Source organism: Tigriopus californicus, chromosome 1 (assembly GCF_007210705.1).
Source record: "Tigriopus californicus strain San Diego chromosome 1, Tcal_SD_v2.1, whole genome shotgun sequence".
Classification (NCBI taxonomy): domain Eukaryota; kingdom Metazoa; phylum Arthropoda; class Copepoda; order Harpacticoida; family Harpacticidae; genus Tigriopus; species Tigriopus californicus.
In genome coordinates, this window is record NC_081440.1 from 9,732,904 (window position 1) to 9,754,607 (window position 21,704).

Consider the following 21,704-nt stretch of genomic DNA (forward strand, 5'->3'; position numbering starts at 1 on the left):
CTATTAATATGACAAAAACAATGTATTGTATGACAATAGCCAAAACTCGGCGTTGACTTCCTAGTTTCATTCGAATTGATTGTCTTGACATTTTCCTGTCCTCGTGTTGGTTTCAGCCTGATACAATACCACATTCACATTCTGTGGGTGGGCGGGCGTCTCTCGAAAGTACAGCCAAGGTTCAAAGACTGAAGGATGTGATTGAGCACGGAGTGTTTTTATAACGTGGTCAGTGTCGGACCCTTACTTAAAAGGTTCGTCCCAATTTGTCCACGGCTTGGGAACTGAAACGAGGTGAGCAATTAGGATCTGCCCGTTTCGTAGTTATCATCCCAGTTTGGCCTGACCAAAAACCCTAGGACAAGATGATGCGCCCAGCCCATAAATTCATATTTGAGGAGAAAAAAAAGCCAGTTTGTTTCTGCAGCTGATTAGTCGAATCTGTCCTCACATCGCGGAAGTCCTAAGGTGAGGATCGCTCATAAAAGTTATGGATAAAGAGTGTTGGGCCCAACCTCTACTCCATTACACTCACATTCAAACACATACATACACACACATATACCTGATAGCAGACTTACTTACGAGCGCATACACATCAGAGCCGTTGAAAGAGCATTTCCAGAATTGGAATGAAATGAGACCCCGACCGATTTCAATATTTATTCCAGAAATGAACGATCATCAATGGTGGTAGCGGTATTGTTTATTGTTATTCATTCACATCCCGACCTGCTCATTCACAGCAGGATGTTTAATGTTTAACATGAATTCTAGTTTTAGTCTGACAAGAGCCGAGGGAGGTATTTGTCCGACGACCCATTCATTCATTGATGGTACCATCACCAACAATAAATGAGAAGGGTCCTCTGGCATTCAGTGGGAGTGGTGTTCATTTCGACAACAGCATTCCTCAACGCAACCTAAAGCGCCTGTGAGTGATAAATTTGTAAAGATATTATTGATTTATCCATCTTCTCTCTTCACACCTGATATGGCGTTAGAATTTGGCGCTACCTTCATATGGGCTCGCTCCACCAGGAAATGTGATGATAAACCAAGCCATCCAACGAGACTTGCCGTGTGCCGAGAGAAGGAGAGATCCAAGCTCTTTATGCACTCGGATCAATCAATGGTTAGATTTTGAGGGCCGACGTTATTGTTGATGTCCTCCCCCTTCTTGACACCACCACCAGGTCCTTCACCTACCACCTGGGCTCATCGGGGTGACGTCAAAACCCATGGATGCAAATTCTCGTACACTGACTTTTTGGCATCATTACGTGGTACATGATCAGGCCGCGGAATCACCTTTCAATTGACGTCGAACTGCTGTGTCGAAGCAACCCAATGGAGGGATGGACAAATGTGCAAATGGAAGAAGAGCAGGGAGGAGTGAGGGACGATGGGATTGGCAGTTGATGCGTATTCTCCATTCATCCAGTCGGGGCCAGATCAATCCTCGAAGAGGAGATCAATAACTTGGGTGTTGGTCGTGGGTGGGAGCAACACACCACACCACACTGAAATGTAATCGAGTGTTCCGACCCATCTATCCTTGGTTATCCCCAAACTTGATCCGAGTCGCTTATCCTAATCCAAGCGGAATTGTTCAAACATACATAGGTACATTGCACATACTGTCCATCCATCCATCCATCCGTCCATGCATACATATGCACAAGGTACATTACATGCAGCAATTCAAGATCGAAGCCAATGATTTCGGAGAATAAGATGACGGCAACGACGACGAAAACAGAGACGAGGAAGAGACGTTCGTTCATGACCTCAACAAGCATGCGAACATATCAAAAAGCAATAATGGTGAATTCTAGAAATGGGCCAAGGATCCATCCACGCCAACAACCAAACAGTCTTCCGTAGCGTGATATCTTCTACGGACTCTTCCTAGCTTGCATTCAAACCAGTGTCTGGTTTATTCTTTGCTGAATTCAATGTGCTAAATCGATCTCAGGGCTGAGATGGCATTGTAGTAAATTGGACGTAATCAATTTCTTTGAGGACTTCTCAAAACCCATTTGAGGATGAAGGCTTGAACCGTTGGCTTGACGACATGTTCAATCCTTGAAAATGTGAAGGCATTAACTTACTACATGTCTTGACCAGGTTCGTCTTAACATCGATCGAACGATGAGGAGATACGAGAAAAAGAACCGGCCCATATTGGTAGATTCAATGTCAATTTGTCAACGTTTTGTTTGAGCTTTTCATTCTGCTGGTGATTCTGTAATGCCTATCACGGCCCTGTCATGATAATGACAACAGAAATAAATAATCACGAGACGGCCATTATTTGGGGAGTGAAGAAAGATGTTGCATCCATATTATTGATCATTATTTTCAGACAAAGAGATGCATCCCCATGATTGATTACGCTTGATTGTTTTCCTTGTTTGAAATGAAAGACCATGAATATGGTTATGTTTTGGATCTTGAACAGCCCAAATCATATGAATGCTAAGGTCGATTTAGTTCATAGCACCGAAAGAGAACCCTGAAAAATAATCAAGCCAAAATAATGAGGTATTTATATTATTCCTTAACAAAGAAAAATAAGGTGAAGAATAGTCCCTAGCCTCTAATTAAAACAGAAGTTTGTCTATTCTCCCATTACCACTCATTACTGAACATAAAAGTTGGGCACCTGATTTCGGTTACATTGTGCTCTTGCTTGTAGCTTTTCAATACTAAATTTGTTCTGATTCTGATGCAGGCTACATTCCTTATAAAATTTGAAGCACTTTTTCATTGATACAAATTCAATTTGAATAACTTCCATTTTTGCACAAAGATCAATGGAAATGGCTCCTTAGTATATCTTAAGCTTTGTCATATTACGCAGAGCTACTACGTAGCAAGCAGGCCCTCAATCAGCTTCAAGTTTGGGTTCATCGACGTTTACAGACCACACCGTTCCTCAACTATCACGTCCACTGTAGCATCTACCTCGGACTGACTGCACGTGCTCTTGAGATTTGTATGGCCATAAAGTGTTGAAATTTACATCAACATTCCCAAACCAGTTAGAAGATGACCAGAGGCATCATCATGCACAATGGATTCCTCATAAGATAGCAATGATAGGAACAAAAAATGATTCACAGCAGGTTTTGTACCCATTGCTACATATAATAATGCAGAAAATAGGCAAATACTGCGCGGTCATGAATCTATGAACACCATTACCACGATGAACACAGAGAAGTGAGAAGCTGATGGGTGATATGTTAAATACACTGTATATTCCAATGAAGGAAATATACTACCAAATCTTTCCTTCTTCCCCACAGGGTTCAAAAAGCCTTATCAAGCTTCCAGAGAAATTCTCAAACACATTTCGGCATTTATTTATCTCAAAAAATGAAAGGGAACAACTTTAATCATATTGCTTTATGGTATTCTAGCCCATACAAAAAATTTACATACCTGAAAACATTATAAAAACCTAAAATTTTCAAAAACCTATTCAATGAAAACTGGGAGTTCACTTAGTTAGCACTTAATTTTGAATTTCAACATCACATACCTGAAAGATTATTTTAATTTTTCTCGCATAACTTCAAATTATCTCAAAACGTTATGCAACCCTTTTTCAAACCCTCAAAAAAGCAGATTTTTTAAAATTTATTTTAGAACCATTCAAAGGACACTTAGTTGAACGGTCACTGAAAATTTCACAAAAATCGATGAAGCCTCAAAGAAGCTGCTTTTAATCAGTTTCAACAAAGTCTTCAAGAAACGCCCAAATCTACGGTATAACATTATCTGTTGCATGTTTTGTCTTCAGAACTCAAGTGAATGCGTAACCAAGGGTACTCATGCTTAATGTAAAACACATTTTCAACGATTACAGTTTTCGTGTGCTTTAAATAACAGCATTATATAGTATTTTGAGTTATTGTGAGACTATGGAAGAAAAAGAAAAATCAGTTGCTTAGTTGTTTGGGACAAGTTTCGTGTTTTTTGCTTTTTTTCCAAGCACTACGCGTCCCATTGCCTTCTAAATCATGAATGTTATAGCTTTGGAAGCATTGGCGCCTAGCGACAAGTTTCAAACAAAATATATTAATTACTTGTCTGAAAAAAGAGTGTACTTCGAGCGCTGCAAACACGTTAAATCGACGGAATTGAGCCCAGTTTTTTGAAGCAATAGCGTGAAACGTAGAGCGAGAAGAGATCCAACTTATACCGGGTACGCCATAAGTCCTCGGACACGTCTGTAAAACCTGGTAGCTTAGTAATTGAAAAGGTATCTAAAAAATTGCAGGGGTTTCTTGGCATATCTTACTAAATCTTTCGTTTCAACAGCTGATCTTAGTTTTGCCTCTTTGCGTCTGAAAACAATGACGGAAAAAATCTGGGAAAAAGTAATTTTGCGGATTGAGGCTGGCAACAGCGCCAGGATCGTTGCAACCAACTTCAGCATCGCCAGGAGCACCGTTTAAAGGGTCAAGAATACCTATAATGCTACAGGCAACTTCAGTGATTGCTCAAAATAAAAAAAGACCCCCAAAAAATTGTTTTCCGCTGATCTGGATCAAGGGCAACCTGGATGGCATCCAATATAGCCGGATTCTTGGTGCAAAGGTCATCCCGACCCTTAACAGTCACTACAGCTCCGGGAACTGGATGTGACAGCAGGATGGTGATCCCTGTCACACTTCTGACGTCACTCAGAGGTATCTGGAGTTGAAGTTAAGCTCCAATAGATTCTGGCCCGAGGAATTTTGGCCCCCCTCATCACCAAACCTAAATCCATTGGATTTTTTCATCTGGACGCATAATGAGGAGAAGGCCATCAGAGTCTCATCATGGCCGTGAATGTCAAAAGGGCCGCCTGGTCTAGCGAGGCAAGTGCAAGTCCTTCCGTAAGCTGTTAGAGTTGTGCATTGCTGCTAATGGGGGGATGTTTGAAAAATAAGGTACTCTTTATTGCCTACTTGTCATCTTCTTTTATTGCCATTTTAACCTTCGACCTCCTGTTCTCCAAGTAGACCTTGTTGATCAACGCCTAACTCAATTGAAGTAGTTAGTGAAATTTGTCCGAGGACTTATGGCACACCCGGTGTATGGTACGATTTTTTTTTTCTCGATCTAAGATTCACTCATTCACTTTAAAATATTGGGCTCTGGTGTATTGCAGCTCGAGATAGTACGAGCAAGAGACGATCGGGTACGTGGATTTCAGGACTGTAAACTGAAAATGATGAAATTTGGCTGCTGGGGTAAGCAATTGATATTTTTTGAATGAAATAGGTGTCTATGTTTTGATTCAAAGTTATAACATTATTGATTTAGGCCATGGTAGTACATGGAGGCCGTTGGTGGTGCTAAAAAGCAAAGAACATTATGTATCAGACTAAACAAGTACTAGACGACTAAGGCTGTCCAAACAGCCCATGACGCCCTTTTTGCCTCTGGTGATAAGAAGATAAATCAATCACCTAAACCCTACAAAATCATTCCTTGTTACAGTAAAAGTAAATGCAGCTGAAACTGAAGAGGAAAAATGTCGAGAAATTTTCAAAACGGGGTTTCTCATGCAGTTACAAAAAAAAAATTGCGAATCAAGAAGAAAATGTAACAGGAAGTATTTAAATTACAATTGAAAAGTGGTCGTAATCTTAACGCAATAATTTTGAACACAAAGAAATTCTGATTATATATCAATTACATTTGAAAGCAAAGTACTTTCACTTATGGTAAAATCTATTAGTATGGAGGCAAAATTGTGAACATCTAATTTTGTGGATATTATTTTGACTTCCGTCAACACAAAGGAATCCAAATTCTTTTGTTGAAAACTTTGTTTTATGGCTCACTGTTCACGAGTGGCTGGAAAATAAGATTTCACCCTCTAGTGAACCGAAAATAGATTTCCTAGGATCAATTGGGTTTTTAATCATTTCAAAATCCTGCTTTGAAAACCTGTTGTCACCAAAGAAAGCTACCAAGTCAATCGCCGTCATTCTCTTTGCATTAAGTTCATTCTAGTTCGGATCGATAGTATGCAAAGCCACGAACTTCTAGAAATATGGACTGTGAATCGGCCTCCTCTTGGTCACAGCAACTCTGGGCCACTTTTCGAATTAAAGTAAAAAAAATTAGAAACGTAAATCTTTCCAATTAAAGGCAAGTCATTTCTTATTATCTACTTGTAAAGCGGTTCGCTTAAAAGTTATATTGTCAAAAGTTATGTAGCTAAACAAGAGCAGGGTGAAAATTCGAAATTTATGTAGCATCAATAAGCATGGTAGTGGGCTCAAATTTGGCCAAGTTCATCTATTCAACAAGATCTTGTGACCATATGAATTGCTTACTTGGAATAAATTGAACAGTCTAGGAGATGAGAATGTTTTGCTTCCGTTCGCAGTTCGCATCTCAAGACAAGAAGTCCATGGCACAGCAAATTCGCCCAAGATGATTTGACCACATCGACTTTGCTCTAGCCTCATTTTCATAAACTTCGTGGAAAAGCAGCAATTGTCATTTAAGAAATGGTCATTCTACCTGGCAAGCCTCAGAGGGCATGTTTACGGTATGAGTTAGTTTGCTTCCTAGGACTAAATCTGAATATCGTTTCTCAGGACCAGAAGCAGCGGCATTGCGTTTTTTCCTCTACTTCTTCATATAATTTCTGGAGTAAAATTGTAAGGTTTATTCATTAGGTGTGGGTGACTGCCATGGCTCAGTTCGGCGTTGCCTCTCACTATGTGGTTCAAGCATGAAATGCTTATCGTTTAAATCACTAAAACGTATGTGCCTTAGTAGACCCCTCACCTCGCCCTCTCTGGGTATGACTAGGTAGAGTAAGGCGAATGTGGAATCTTTAATGTGAATTAGAGTGATGGCAATATCAGAAAAAAGAAAAGGATTCATCCAACCAAGATAATTTTACTAGGTTGCTATTCTTTCAAAATCTGTTGATGCGTGCGCGGGTAGAACTGTCAAAAGAAAAAGATCCAACACAAATACAAAAAAAAGAAACCATACGTAGTACACCTTATACGTATGAAGATGCATGTTCCTTAGTTATCTGGTCCAGAAACATTTAGCACTTTTTTTGAAATCCTTTTTCCACTGATATCTTTCAACGTCTTCTTGTTTCATAAAATGAAGAGTTCTTTGGAACTTCTCATTCCGTGCCTTGAAAAACTCAGAACGTACCTATACTAATATGTGTACTTGGGCAAAAAGGGTGACCGCTCACTGATACGCCTTTTCTGACATGAGTGATTTCCTGATCTCTTGTTCATTTTCTTTTGTCAGAATTGCTGGTTTTACACACAGAGAACGAAATAAACAAATGCAAAAGTTTCCATGAAAAACTTACGACAATTTCCGAAGTAAGCTGATATATCGTACATCAGCGAGAATTCGGTTCGATTGTAACCGTGTTTTAGCTTTGGTTTACGCTCAATTCAAACCTCATAGACATGTCTGAGGTGGCAGCTTATCTTTCACAGTTTGTCCTTAATATTTTCCTTGAGAACTTCGTTACTGCTACTGGGAATGCAATGCTCATTAATTCAAAATGAAAGAACTGATATATCTTATTCAGCTTTAATTTCATATAATATCTGATCCCCAACGAATTAACGTGGGCGGATCTGACTATACCATAACTGTAGGGTTGATGAGGAAATTTGGCCAGCTTAAATTATCCTCCAGGATCAACAACGACATATTCAAATTAGCTCATAGCTTAAACATGGTTCTGATAGTTGATGCATCTTTAAGTGTGCTTTGCATTTGACCCACGATGGACTTTTTAAGAAGAAAAAAAAATCCTGTCTCTTCTTTCCTGACATCAAAACATAAAATGTCTTGAGAGCAAAGTTGAAACATGTACATACCTAGTACCAATTTAAGCATTCTGGGACACGACGGGTTCATTTTAACCAACTCTAATAAAACTGAACAACTTCCGTTTGATTCAATTCTGGTATTCATCGTTCAATTAGAAAAAGTTGCGCCTCTTTTGCCTATAACTAGAGAACACAGCTTGAATTAAGATGTTCTTAAAAATTGATTGCTGTGGCTTGATCCTGGGTCATTTTTCTACTAACAATCGTGAGTGTCCCCATACCCTCACTGCAGTCCCTATTTAGTGTCCTAAACTAAGCACGCTATTGTTATAAATGTAATGGGCGAATGTCGTACTTCAGTTCTGATATCATTTCAATAAAACAGTTCTCGGAGTGTCCTGATCAAGTTTAATGTAAGTTGTATAATTCTTTAGGAAATGATGATCCTCCAGGGGGCAATGAATGACATCCACGCTCAAATTATTCTCGCTCATCCTTCGAAAACCATCCCTGTTCCTTGCGTCCATTTGAAGGTCTTATATCTTTGGATTTCTATTGATTGCTGAAATAAACGTTTTGACCAAACCCCAGAACCATAAAGCAACGTGATTGACACATTTAGTCAAAAACAAGTACTTGGTATTTGAGGAACATTAAGGAGATAGTTGTAGTCCAATTGGTTAACGTGCCACCGAATGAAACTCGGGCTCTTGGGTTCGTTCCCAGGTGTGACCCTTCGGCGTTTGTGCAAATTCAACTAGCTAATTTAGATGTAACTTGCAAGTGCCTCAAATGGACGACAAAGCCATCCAAAAACAACGAAATAACAACAACCGCAGCAACAGGAACATCTGTACTATTTGCCGTTGTGGCTCATGTGCACAAATACATTTATTTCCGCAATCCATGATGAGCGTTGTCGCGAAAAATGGCGTACAAGCAGATGATGGTTCAAACAGTGAGTAAGTACATAGATGGAGTGAGTGAGTGAATGTATGTAGTGAGTGGTCCATGCACAATTGCACATTCCTGCCTCGGTCTGGTTGAGCTGGATGGAGAGGTAGTGTGCAGTCTCGTACATGAGTTGGTACAGCCTTTTGAGATTATGATTTAATAAGCCTCCTCATCGGGGTGTGAGGAAGAAACCCATTCGCCGGAGAAGGTGTCATTGCCATCTAAACCAGCTAACTAACCAACCAACAAACAACATCATCATCATCATCATCATCACCATCACCCCGTGTCAAAGCGATATTTCTTCCATCCATCCAAGCATCCATCCAACCAACCCGCCAGCCCCTGCCGAAGCCACGTCCGTAATGGAGTCATGGAAGTATTAGCTGTTGTCGGAGTTTTGAAGAAGTAAGCCAACCATTTTTGGTGCACAGAGACATGGATGAACATTGTTTGTACGAGCTAGTACATAGACACGCAGAGATGAACTGTAGGTATGTATGTATGTATGTATGTATGTAAATGAGCCATGAACCAACGACGACGATTCACTCTCACGATAGTTTCGAATGTGCAAAGTCACTTCACTGAACACTCGTTGTTCATGCTCAGATTCTTCAAAATATCTTGCTTCTTGGGGCGACGCAGACAGACCACTTTCAAGAATACACAGCATAGCAAGGAACAGAAAGATTAACAGAGAGAAGGAGAGAAAAAGACGAGAGGGAAAAATAAAACATTATGGCCAAAAAGAAGAAAAGTTACAAATTATCCACTTGGAGAATGTAACGTTTTTTTTTTTTCTTATTGCCTCCTAACAGCCCTACGAGTGCTACTGTGCAAAAGTGCCTCTGCAATCTGCATGCATCAAGCTTCATGGCTCGTATGGATTCGTGGTCCGTATTATTCAGCCTCTGTTCGATGCATTCATCTCGGATGAAGCCTTTTCAATTGACTTGACTCTGGGCTTGTCTAGGACATGTCTCAGAACGCCCAATGGACCCAAAAGTGCTATCCACCCGTCCAAAGCTTAGAAGTCATAGTTTGATCAGAACAGCTACAGAATGACCTACTCGTAAAAACCCCAACGGACAACGGAACTTGTAACTTTTCCAGGCTCGACATCTGACTCTGATAGTTGTTGATCCACGCCTGACTCTTGAAGAGGGTTGGAACACAAACACATTCACACGTTCACAGGTTCACAAATTAAATTCAATATGAATAGCTCATCTCAGGCGTACTACGTGGGGGCACATTCGCGATGATTGGGTGAGTGGTCAGTCGGTCGGTCGATTAGCCCCAAGTGGACCGATGGTACATGTACATCTTGGGCACGTAATCCGGCCCGGGCAGTCGGGGACGAGAGGATCGAATCTGTTCCAGGCGAATGCTCGCGGGCACAGGGTCCTTGAGAGCCGTGGCTCGACTCGGATAGAGCTTGCTCGTCATCTCATGGTAGAGAACCGGGTCTGGGATGGAAGTCCCGCTCGCACCCGATCTCTGATCACCAATCATCCCGTGGAAATCGCTCTTGAGCTGGTTCAACGAGTCCCGACTGTAGAAGTTCCGATTTTGAGTGGGAATGTGGTCGTAGAAATCCTTGAACAAGGGCTCTTTCTCGTAAATGGACTTGACGTAGCCCTTGTAGTAGTCAGAGTTCGGGATGGGCGGCTTGTCTGAGGCCGAGAATCGCTGAGCCGCAGCTAGCCGCCGATTGCTCCGACTTTGAAATCGTGGGGTGGGATCCGGGGTGGGTAGGGATTGCTCCCGGATTCTCTTGGACACGGAGCACAATGCTTGCGTGTAGCTGGGCACCGTGTTTCGGGTTTTGCTGAGCGACCTTCGACGAGCGGCACGGCGGTATTCCTCCTCTTCTAGGGTGGGCGTGCCGGAGCGGGACGAAGGCATGGAGGGCGGTGGGCGTGGATAAACGTGAGAGGCTGATGACTTGTACACCGAGTCCAAAACGCCCCGATTGAACTCAAACGGATTGCCGGGCTGCAGAGAAGGCATTTCGGACGCCAAGAACGGAGGTCGATGAGGCTGATCCGATGGGGGGAAATGAAATATCGGATTGAAATCAAAGTCCAGATCAAAGAAATCCAAGTCTCCCTGGGCCAGATCTCGGCCCAAGAAAGTCGGGTTAGCTAATCGGGCAAAGTCATTGTCGTCGTCTTCGTCGAACGCCTCGATCCACTCGCCGTCATCGGACACGTAGCAAGTCCCGTGCATAATCATCTTGTCAAGCCCAACGTCGTTCGTTTCGCACAACCGCACTCTCAACGAACGAATTTTCCGAGCTAAAGGAAGGAGCTCTCGAAATTTCACGAGTGGCTGATGCTCAGATGCTGCGAGTTTCGCCCGGAGAGACAGCCGAGAACTGACTGAAAAGACCGATGGCGGAGCACACACCACGCGTCCCACAGATGGAGAGGACGGTCAGAGAAATTGCCTGGGTCCATGCAACCTGGTCACTCGTGTTATTTCAGCCTTTGGTACAGGAATGAAGCACTCAGCGGAGGGAACTGGTCACATTACAATTGAGCTTCAAGTGGTAGACATGAATTCACAAACTTAAAGGGAGATCACTGATATGCATTGATTTGTAGTCAGCCCAAGGAGATGGAAACACCCTCCAGATGACGGCGAGTTACCAAGAGACAAGTGTGCTCTTCTCTGTGTTCTAAAGAATTATTCTTATCCCTTAAATACAACGACCGCGAAGGTGGAGGAAAGGTAGTAAGAATATGAGAGGTCAAATGAACTTTTCCTGGCGTCAGGCAATAAGTAAGCGTAGCACATGTAGAACGATATCTTCCATATGAAATCCAACAATTTCGAGGCATAAGTGAACCCATTCATTTTTGTCATGGACTGTTTGGAATACACCATGTTCCAACATCGGGTTATGACATCATATTTCGATACACAGGCAATAAGGACGAAAGCGATAATCAAAAGTAAGGTCTAGGCTAAATTCCTCAGTTGCTGAAGAGCTTGTACATTCTTGGCACAGGGACAGAGAGAGTGTCTTCTTTCTGTTTCAGCCTTTGAAAGTGTCCTGAGCTTTCCATCTCGAGGAGACCTTGAGTGCAGAACAATGCGAAGTAACGTGCTCGGTTAGACGTAGTACGTACGATGCAAGGATCATTGATGGCTTCGGTCCATGCTCCACGGGCAGTCAGCAACTCACGATCAAGCTCTGTTTTAGACACGATCATCTCAGAAGCAAAGCAGGCGGAAATGGAAATGCTTGGATATCGGTAATCTTAGGTGAACTCAAGAAAAAGGGAAAGAATGCCACACATGATCCTCGAGTCTCAGGTAAATGAAAGATCAAACTGCATCGCATAAGTCGTTTCCGTCATTCATCGTCGCGACGAAAGATAAAGTATTTGTTGAATGACAATCATGTAGGGCTGTCGCTTTCAGATTGTGTATTTTTTCACATAGTATTGAGTAGCTCATCTTAATGACTCGTTTACACCGATCCCTTCGATGTAGAGTGTTGAATTTAACAATTCCTCAATTGTCTCGGGATTCAGCTTCTTTCTTTTTTTCGGATGGGGGTCCAGGGGAGGGGGGAGGGGGGAGGGGGGGGAGGTAAAGAAAAAGTCGACCTGGACTTTTGAGCTACAGGGTCTGAAGTGGCATTTCGCAGTGAAATTGTTCCAAGCCACACGAGACCAGGGAGTTGGCAAATAGAGGAAGCACATAAACACATCATCAACGTGTGGAACAGCTGGGTTGCAATAATTATTGGATACGACATTGCGATAAATATCTAATGACGGATTTTTGGTTTCAGAAAAGGTTTGAGTACAAGCTTGCTAGATATTGGTGTGGTGTCTGTTTTCATTCGGGTTGACGAGATGGAGGGATGAGGGGGGAGGGGGCGGTGGAGATGGGATCAATTTTCAGATCCAGCCCCGGTTCCACCCCCCGACACGGTGGAACTAGCGTTTTCGTCGGTTCTTTTCCAAATACACACCATATTATTCGAAGTCACGGCCACGATGTGGTTGTTGTCGTGGGAAGCGGCCACTTTGTCGATGATGATATCGTGGCGATCGAGTGGAACCTTTCGAGTGTTCTCCAAGTGGTCGTCTTGCAACTCGGGCCAACTAAGTCGGGCAGAATTTTCAACCGTGTCTTTGATGGCGGTGGCTCCGTCCTTGCCAAATTGCGGTTGGTTGTACAACCATAATGAGCCTTTGTCATCACCGCAACAAATCAAGCCTTTACCTACAAGGGATGAGAGGTTTTTCAAGATCTAACCAAGAACGTGATTTCACTATAGCTTCTTTTCTCACCTTTGTGACAGCCCAAGTTCATGTAGAAATTGTCGGTGTCTGACCATCGCAAACGAGCCAACATGGTGACGTCTTGTTCGATCACGGCTTTGTCCTCAGCTCCGTCCGTATTTGCATCACTCGTGTCAGTCTTGAGGTCTTCTTTCTTGATACCCTCGATAGTGGCCTTGAGATCCCAAACATAGATGAGTCCATGTAAGGCACACTTGCTCACAATGTTCCATTCGGACGCCACGGCCAATGAATCAACGATGGGATTCTCACCTTCATCACGTTTGCTCTCAGGCATAATGAAATCCACCATCTTGGGTCTGCAGTATTCAAGAGCGCTTTCATGAGCGTTTCATAAGAGACGAGGCAACCAGGTACTCACTTGTATTGTTTGTTCGAGTTAATGACTTTGTCGTCTTCAATGTTCCACCCAACGAGACCAGCAGCAGTTCCCGCGAGGAGCCAACGATTGCTACCCGTCCAGGCGATATTGTACACATCCCCGTAGTCCGGAAACAAGCGGAGTAATTGGACCGGATTCACGCCGTCGTAAGAGGGCAAGGTAGGGTAACTTACATCCCAGAGCGTCACGTACCCGTCACTAGTTCCACCTAAGTAACATCAGAGAGGAAGGGGCATCATCAATGATTGGATAAAGAACGGTTGCCTCATCAGATCCTTACAAAAGAGCCACGTGGGCTTTTCGGAATGGAAAACGAGGGAATTGACGGCGATGGATTTCTTATCAACTGGACGCCATTCGTGGAAGCACACCCGATGCTTGGGATGAAACATTCGGATTTCACCACGAATCCCTCCCGATACGAGAATATTGGTCTTCTCTTCACCCAATGTCAGAGTCGTCCATGCAAGCGTGTAAAAGTTTTCCCTGAAAGACAATTTTCATAAAAGGGATCATACGTTCGAGTCGTTCACGTGTGGTTTTCGACTTACTTCAGGTCCTTGTGTTTGTATTTCATGAGCACTGTGCCTGCATTCACATCAATGATGCAGATGGAGTTTCCACCACATGTGGCCACCAATGAGGTCGTTTTTTCTGGATTAACTGGGTCTGGCTCGAACACGACTTCCCAAATCTGAGTTTGAATATCTGCTGGATCATTGTTCTTGCTGTGAGAACGAATGAAATGCACAGGCTCGTAGGCTAGAACTTCGGTGTTATCTTCTGTAGTTTTGAGCTTCTTCTGGTTGCCATGGGCAGACATTCGGTCACTTTTCCTTTTGTCCGGCATGATGATTTACTGTAATTCACTATTTGGAAGGCCAATCCAATGTGGGCGTTGTATTAATACTGATGATCCCAAGGGAGGGTTGACTACGGCACTCTCAAACAAGCGGATCTGTCTGCAAGAAAAGAGCGACAATTCGATATAAATATATCTCAATCTAACCTTGATGGCTGTATGGCAATCAAGAATATACTTCAATACTGAAGGAGAGTTTCCCCAAAATACATAGGTAGATAGATAATAGATGATCTGATTTCCATGCGATTCTCTGGTGGAAGAGGCTGTCAGAATAGAGGGGAGTAGAAGGTAAGTAGCGCCTAAATTTTAAACATCAATGCTTTGTTCGTTCGTCTTAGAGATCATTTCCATTAACCAGACTCGTCACCATCGTCACTGTCCGTTTCTGTGGTGTTGTCATCCGACACGGAAGCGTTTTCGCCCGTTACTCGACATCGATGTAGAATCGCGTCTTCGTAAGCCTTTTTCACGGCTTTGCGTTCGCTGGGCTTCTTTGATTGAACGAGCTTAGCCTTGTCCAGCTCGGAATCCACGCCCAACGGCTCCAATTTGTCTCGTTGTAACCATTGCCAAGTTCGCTTGGCATCGAAGAAAAGAATAAGGTAATGTGGCGAGTCGTGAGCATTAGCCATGTCTAACACATCTTGAGGGGGAACAGGAATGGGCACGCCGTTGTGCAAATAACCCGTTCGCGGCATCTTTGGGTTGATGATGAGAGCAGGATACCACGGGTAGCCTCGACATTTGGCCCAAACCAAATCCAAAGGTTCCAGGGGAATCGTCATTGAAGAGGGGTCGACGGCCGAGTCGTCACTATCCGTGTCTTCGGCTGAATCCTCTTCGGATGTCCCGTGAGTATCTGTGGCGGACTCTGAATGTGTATCTTCGTCCGTTTCGCGGACATCTCCTCCTCGGCGATACTCCTGAAAACTTGGAGCGGCTGTCTTGGGTTTCCACGGGGATTCCCCGCCAGGATTCTCAGCACTGGTGGGCTTTTCAGGCGACTCACACGAGGGCCCACTACCCCTGGGGCGACCACGTTTCTTTTTCCCTTTCTTCTTGGGTCCGGACTTGGGAATTTCCACTGGGAGAAATTTGGCTGGACTTGGCATGGGGCTTTGGATTTCGGTTTCGTGATCCTCCAAATCCAACTCACGCGGGGCTGGCGTTTCCTCTCGAGATGGTTGGGGATTTTCACCCTCCTCCTCCTCTTCGTCCTCGTCAGGCCCAGTTTGGGATTGCTCTTTAGTCTTATTACTACTAGCAGTTTTCTTTTCGGGCGTTTTAAGCTCATCGTCACCGTTGGGAGCCACTGCTGCTTGTTTTTTTCGCGTGAAAAGAATGGCGTTGCGGCGATTGACACCTGCGGGCGATTTAGCCGGCGATGGATGGTAATGCTTGCCACTTGGTGTCTTCTCCTCTACCGCTTTTCGTTTGGCAAGAGGCTGTTCATCGGTTGGAGATCCCTCAGTCGTTGACTTAGCACGTTTCCGTCCCTTTTTAACAGGCATTTTCTTGGGAGTTGCTTCAATTTCTTTACCCGCCCGTAGCCGCCTTCCTCCCGCTGAAGTAGCTATTACGGGCTCTTGGGGTGTTACCACTGGAATAGAAGACGCCTGAGCCGTGGCTTTGGACTTTTTGTTGGACGACAAGGCCATGTTATCTTCATCATCGGCGGTTATGTTCGTGGAGGAATTCTTAGCGCTCTTCGTCGTGATAGTACCACTACTTGCTGCAGCTTTATTGGTTTTGTCCATGGAGAGCTTTCGACGGGTTTTCGTGATTTCTTGCTTGATTAGCTTGAGACGTTTTACTTTGGCCACGGGATGATGCAGAAGATTGGCTTTGTCCTTGAACTCAAGTAGCTTTTTGAGATGAAGCTCGGCCGGCATCTCATCCCGCTCTTCGCTATACATAAAACTGTCAATTTCCTTCATGAGCTTGTCGTCAGACATGTCTTCTTGTTGAACCACGGTTCTTTGCGCCGTATGGAGTCCGGTTTTGTGATCAAAGCCAATCTGATCGGCCAGCCGCTTGGCTTGCCTGATGATACTTCCCCCTTGATCCCGCATCTTAACTCCGGCTCGGAAGAAAATTGTGTCACGCTCGTTGTACGAGAGACAATTCTCCACTATGAGATTGAAATCAGTCTCTAGATCGTCCACCGTTGAGTAAAGACAATCATTGAGCTTGTTTTTCATGGTCAGAAAGTCCATGGGTTTCTTGATATGATCTAAATAATCAGGTACTTCGTCTAAACTGACCGGTTCGGCAAAGATATCCTGAACATCGATGGCTTGTAAGTTGGTGAGAAGGTTTTCGAGAAAGCAAGCCAAAGGTGCGAGTTTCATTTTCACTACTTCGGTCTCGGTGACTATAAGTTCACGCTTGCGCTGTTCGCGTTTTCGAATCAACTCGCACAAGAGCCTCACGCGCTCTAGATCTTGGCGAATCCTTCGGAGAGACTTGCGCTGCTCCAACATGGCTTTGAACTCATCTTTGGCCTTCTTCACAATAGCCTTGTCATTCTCGGTTTTCTTTTTCTTGTGGTGGGCATTCTTTTGCGGCGTTTCGGGCTTCTTGTCGGGCCGGGTAGCTTTAGCAAATTGCAATCGCCGGATCAAGGGAACCCCATTGCGCGTCTGACGTTTCAGTGTCCAGTAGGCCATGAGGCGTTGGAAAAACTGGTTCTTTTTGGGCACGCTAATGAGAGCTGCGATCTCCTGGACTTTTTCCCATGGACATTGGGGTGAGAAGTTCATGAGACCTCGAAAGAGCACGGGCACGGGATTAGGATCTGACAACTTCTTGGGCGTCCGCGCCTTCTGCTTGGGGGTGGAAATGCCCAAAGAGGCCACATCATCGAGCTTGGGCTTGCAATCGGAATCTTGCGGGGTGTGCACATCGCAAAAGGCCGTCTTGCGCACTGTGACCGATAGCCCGGTGGCCGATGATTCGCGCACGGTGTCCATCTTCATGTGAAGTCCGGCCAAGAGGCCACAAGTCACGTGAAAAGCGGTGTAGCAATTGGTTTTATGACACTGAATACAGGCGCCCACGCCGCGTTGCTTACACACCCGACAACTGAGTTTCCATCGGGCGGGTGGGATATTATCAATACTATCAATGGGCTCGAGGAACACGGTGTTGGCGAAGCGGACCTCGGGGATCCAGAGTCCGCACACCACGTGAGCCCAACGTCCATCGTCAGTCTGCTTGAAGGCTCCGCCTTTGTTGGGACATAAGCAACACTCGACGGAGCGCGAGGGTGATTGGAGACACCGTCGACACAGCCACTGACCTTCGGGAATGTAGGGCACGCCGTAACACTCCTGATGGACAGCCAAGTTACAGAGATCGCAAAATAGAATCACATTGGTATTGGAGCACTCGCCGTCCATGCACACGCAACATATGGCATCGTCGTCAATGGGCGCACTATAATCCTTGCCGTTAGTTTGCACATGAAAGTAAGACTCCTTCTCCAGCCGATCCATGAGGAGCTCAAATTGGTCTTCGTGGATCTTGGTGAGACGTTCATCGGTGCGTTTGGCGTTGATCAACTCCAACCAGGCCACGTCTTCTTCGTCCATGTCGTATTCCACCTCCTCGTCCAGTTCCTCGGCCGATTTCTCGATGAACCGATAATAACTGGCCGGCATAGGGGGCGCCGGACCGAGCTCATAGTCATCCACTTCACGGAACTGAGCTTCCGGCAGCTTCAGCAACAACTTCTTCTCGATGCCGCCCCCGCCGCCGCCCGGGTCAGCTCCGTCCAAACCCGCACCCGACCCGCTATCACCTTTGCCTACTTGACCGGGTTTTTGCGAGGCTCGGTGATGGGCCTTCTTCTTCTTGTGACCGCGCGGACCGCCTTTACTCGAGGTAGGCGTGGCAGAGGCGTCAGCCGTCCCGGTGCCACTGGACCAGGCCGCCGCATCTTCACGTTTAGCTTCGGGGTGCTCGGCGGGTGGGGTGTTAACGGGGGCTAACAGGGCCGATGAGGGCAGCGAGGCCTCCCATTGGTCCTTGGGCACCAATTGGAGGGCGTCGTAGATCGAGAATCGGTGGATCCGCCCCTCAGCTTCGAATTCGACTTTTTTGTGGGCCTCGTGATAGACGAGGGACTCCTTGACCGGCGATTTGAAGAAGGGTACGGGCGAGGGACTGCGGGTGCGACCCCCACCGGTCCCCCCACTGACCCCACCTGAGCCTTCGGCCCCCCCGCCCGCCCCTCCATTTCGTGCGGCCTCTTCGTTGTCGTGGGCGCAGATGTGGGATTGGATGCCGGCCAAGGTCTTGTATACTTTGCCGCAATCCGTGAACGGGCATTTATAGGGTGGTTTGCAGGCCCGCAGATTTTCCATAAAGTGGTTCAGATCGAAATCTAAATTGCCCATGATGAGCGATGAAGCGGGTGGACTGACTTCAGTTTAAGCCAGGGGCGGGGCGCGGGGTCCGGGGCCGGACCAATGTGCAGGCCCCAACTTTCCAGCGCATCAATCCAATAGAGGAGGCGTGACGAAGGTTCGTTCCTTCCCTCTTGATTGTGTTCCTTTTGGGCGTTTCTCCGTTATTTGGTCTTATGTTTGTCAAGGCTTAGTTACCTCGTTAGTGACTTCTGGACTTGGATGGATTGGATCGTTGCTTGGATTTCAGTTTTGGTGTCGGTTTGGGGCTGAACAGGCTACAAGAGGCTGCCTCAAACTGACGGATCCGGCCCAAGCTGCTGCCCAGAGCGTACACAAAGTCGGCCAGGGCTCAGCTCTGCCAAATTGGCGTGGTTCACACATATTGAGAGGGACAAATTCAGTTGTGACCTAAGATTGGATGTGCCAGAGTGGCTTGCCTCCAGTATGGAAACCAACTATATTTAATGTAAGGCCTACTTTCATAATCTACACTCAGATTTGTACCCTCCATCGCCTCCATCCTATGCGAAGGTGGACGGAAGTTGTGACCTGACCCATGGTCAGACCCTTTAGTGCGACCCTATCATTAGATCTTGCGTGGCGTCAGGCCCAGACCTTCAGCGATGCCAGATCTCAAGGCCAGTTGCAGATTGAGGGTTAGAGATCATTTTGCTTCGCCACCATTTAGTCACAATAATTTTGACCAGGGAATCATTTATATTGGTTGAAACATAAATAACTTCCAATCGGATGTCATATTTTGTTATGTTGTAGCTTAGTGAAAAGCCTTTTTCATACCAATTCAACGTTATTGCAGGTAATAAATTCTGTTATAACTCTGAAAAGTTTCGCGGCAGTATGAAAATAGCCATAGATTGCTTGTGGTGGCTAGATTATTCCGCAGATGTAGAATGTAGATGTAGATGTAGAATAGAATGTCTTCTATTATTGAGCCAGATTTCTGCTTTGTCCAGACTCATTAAGCATATATTATGAGTTTCTTTTTCATTCCCTACTGCAGTAATAGTAGTGTAATAGCTAAACACATTGACTATTTAAAGCGGAAACTGTACAGTCACTCCCATGTGTTGTTAGAAATATTTACAAACAAGCATAGAAACAAGACAATGTGCTAAGGTATGCTTATTCAAAGCGGGAAATCGTTGTCCTGTTGGCCTTCTATCAACCATTTCTAAGGTAGTGGATAGGAAAGTACATATACAGTTGTTGAAGCCTTTTAAGGAGGACCATTTGTCGCATTTTCAGTTTGGCTTTCAACCAAAGCATTCAACGATGCACGTAATTCATTACTTTTCACAGAACATTTCCGACCACTGCGATTTCAAATACTTCATTGAAGTTTTTGTAGATTAGAAAAAGGACGCTGGACGCCATGACCTTTTATGAACTAAGCTCGAAAAGTATGGATGGAGTTTAAACATGATTAAATAGACAAAGAGCTTTCTGTTAAAGCGACAACAAGTTGAATAGATGGCCACGGATATTGTCAAAATAGCATGTGGAGAGCCTCTAGGGAGCATTTTAGGCCCTTCATTTTTTCTTAGATACATTAATGACCTTCCACAAGCAACCCTGTTCAAACCAACAATGTTTGCTGATGACATTACATAGCCATGACCTCTTTAAAATGAAAATCTACTACCTGGATGACAAAAATGCCGGATTGGTTCACTTTGAATGAAATTTAAGAAAACAAAAGTTATCTTATTTAGCCCTCGACAGGTAGCACTTGATTTTCGAATAAACATTAATGCACAACTTATAGAACAAGTTTGGATCAACTTTGGATCAAAAGGAAAAATCGATAAAGTTTTGCGGTCTAAATCCTTGACAAACAATGAGAAATGAATTTGGAGGTTCAGTTGTTTACATTCTTTTCCTACTGAAGGCAGTAAAAAAGGGCGACATGGGCTGTTTGACCTGGTTCCGGCTATTCGGACAGGTTTGGGCCGAAAGATTTTATTACATTACTTTATAATATAATGGTCTCTATCACAGTTATCATGATTTAGAATCAATACAGGGACACCAAGGCATACATATTATTCAAAATATTTTTGATTGCTTACTCGCAAGCCAAATCTGTGGATTTCAAGTATCAAGTCATTAAATCCATGACTTGATACTTGTGCTGATCTTGTGCTGTCTGAGTGGGCAAAGCCCTGCTCAACCTAAAGATGCTTAATTTAGCTCAACCCAGCAAAAAGCTCTGTTGATTTAACAAGATGATGGTACATGAAACATAGAAATTTGACGAGTAAGCAAGTAAGAATATTTTGAATGGAACGGATGCCTTGGTGTCTCCGTATCAATTCTAAATCATATCAACCATGATAGAGACCATGGTATTGCTAATAAATGTTATAAACTCATTTCGGCCCAGACTTGTCCGTGCTGTCGCACCCTGACAAACGGCTCACTTCGCTTTTTTACTGACGGCGGTAAAAAAAGAGTTGAAATCACTAAACCTCTAAATTCATCCCTCATTCAATTGGAAGGAACAAATAAAACAAGTTTGTCCACGTGTCCATAAAATTTTATGCACCTTGTTTCTAGCCAATTGAGCTCTGCCTTCCAACCTTCGCATTAAAATTTGAGGGCTCTGATTTTAAGTAAATTATTGTATAGCTTGGAATTTTAAGGTAGAGGAACTTCAACCAATAGACTAGTCAACCTTCAGAAAATTAATCCGGTCGATCATGGGTTCTACAGAAAGGTCGCTGGAGCAATGGAATAGTGAAGGACCACATGAGGGAAAAAGGTACTTCTTTGTTGTATTTGGTAAGCCTTGATTGTTGACGGCCCAATTAATCCTTTATAATCACTACTATTCAATGTAAAATCTTTTAGAGGAGCACAATCATGGATCCTTCTAAATATTTATAGTAAAAGATTCCTTTTGTACCTCCT

At 44.3% G+C, this 21,704-nt stretch overlaps 3 protein-coding genes across 4 annotated transcripts; all 3 read right to left on the reverse strand.

The window, feature by feature from the left end:
- Positions 1 to 8,672: 8,672 nt before the first annotated feature.
- Positions 8,673 to 11,268, reverse strand: LOC131884132 (uncharacterized). Of its 2 annotated transcripts, none has more exons than XM_059231809.1 (2): positions 9,895 to 11,268; positions 8,673 to 9,442 (listed from the first exon to the last, which is right to left on the reverse strand). In XM_059231809.1, exon 1 carries the CDS (start codon positions 11,025 to 11,027, stop codon positions 10,083 to 10,085), a length of 945 nt encoding a protein of 314 aa, XP_059087792.1. In that variant the 5' UTR covers positions 11,028 to 11,268; the 3' UTR covers positions 8,673 to 9,442; positions 9,895 to 10,082. The 2 variants fall into 2 exon arrangements, with proteins under 2 accessions (XP_059087792.1, XP_059087783.1); XM_059231800.1 differs by having other exon boundaries at positions 9,917 to 11,267.
- A 943-nt stretch (positions 11,269 to 12,211) lies between these two features.
- LOC131884121 (leucine-rich repeat and WD repeat-containing protein 1-like) lies at positions 12,212 to 14,497 on the reverse strand. Its single transcript, XM_059231789.1, has 5 exons — positions 14,048 to 14,497; positions 13,777 to 13,982; positions 13,476 to 13,704; positions 13,103 to 13,413; positions 12,212 to 13,034 (listed from the first exon to the last, which is right to left on the reverse strand). Exons 1-5 carry the CDS (start codon positions 14,344 to 14,346, stop codon positions 12,700 to 12,702), a joined length of 1,380 nt encoding a protein of 459 aa, XP_059087772.1. The 5' UTR covers positions 14,347 to 14,497; the 3' UTR covers positions 12,212 to 12,699.
- LOC131884089 (peregrin-like) lies at positions 14,458 to 18,961 on the reverse strand. The gene has a single exon (XM_059231731.1). It carries the CDS (start codon positions 18,759 to 18,761, stop codon positions 14,712 to 14,714), a length of 4,050 nt encoding a protein of 1,349 aa, XP_059087714.1. The 5' UTR covers positions 18,762 to 18,961; the 3' UTR covers positions 14,458 to 14,711.
- Between the last annotated feature and the right edge of the window lie 2,743 nt (positions 18,962 to 21,704).

Coding starts and splice junctions, on each gene's coding strand:
- LOC131884132 (XM_059231809.1), bottom strand. CDS start 11,027: ATGATTATGCACGGGACTTGCTACGTGTCCGATGACGGCGAGTGGATC.
- LOC131884121 (XM_059231789.1), bottom strand. CDS start 14,346: ATGCCGGACAAAAGGAAAAGTGACCGAATGTCTGCCCATGGCAACCAG. Junction 13,983..14,047: donor TACAAACACAAGGACCTGAA/GTAAGTCGAAAA, acceptor ATTGTCTTTCAG/GGAAAACTTTTACACGCTTG. Junction 13,414..13,475: donor AACTCGAACAAACAATACAA/GTGAGTACCTGG, acceptor TGAATACTGCAG/ACCCAAGATGGTGGATTTCA.
- LOC131884089 (XM_059231731.1), bottom strand. CDS start 18,761: ATGGGCAATTTAGATTTCGATCTGAACCACTTTATGGAAAATCTGCGG.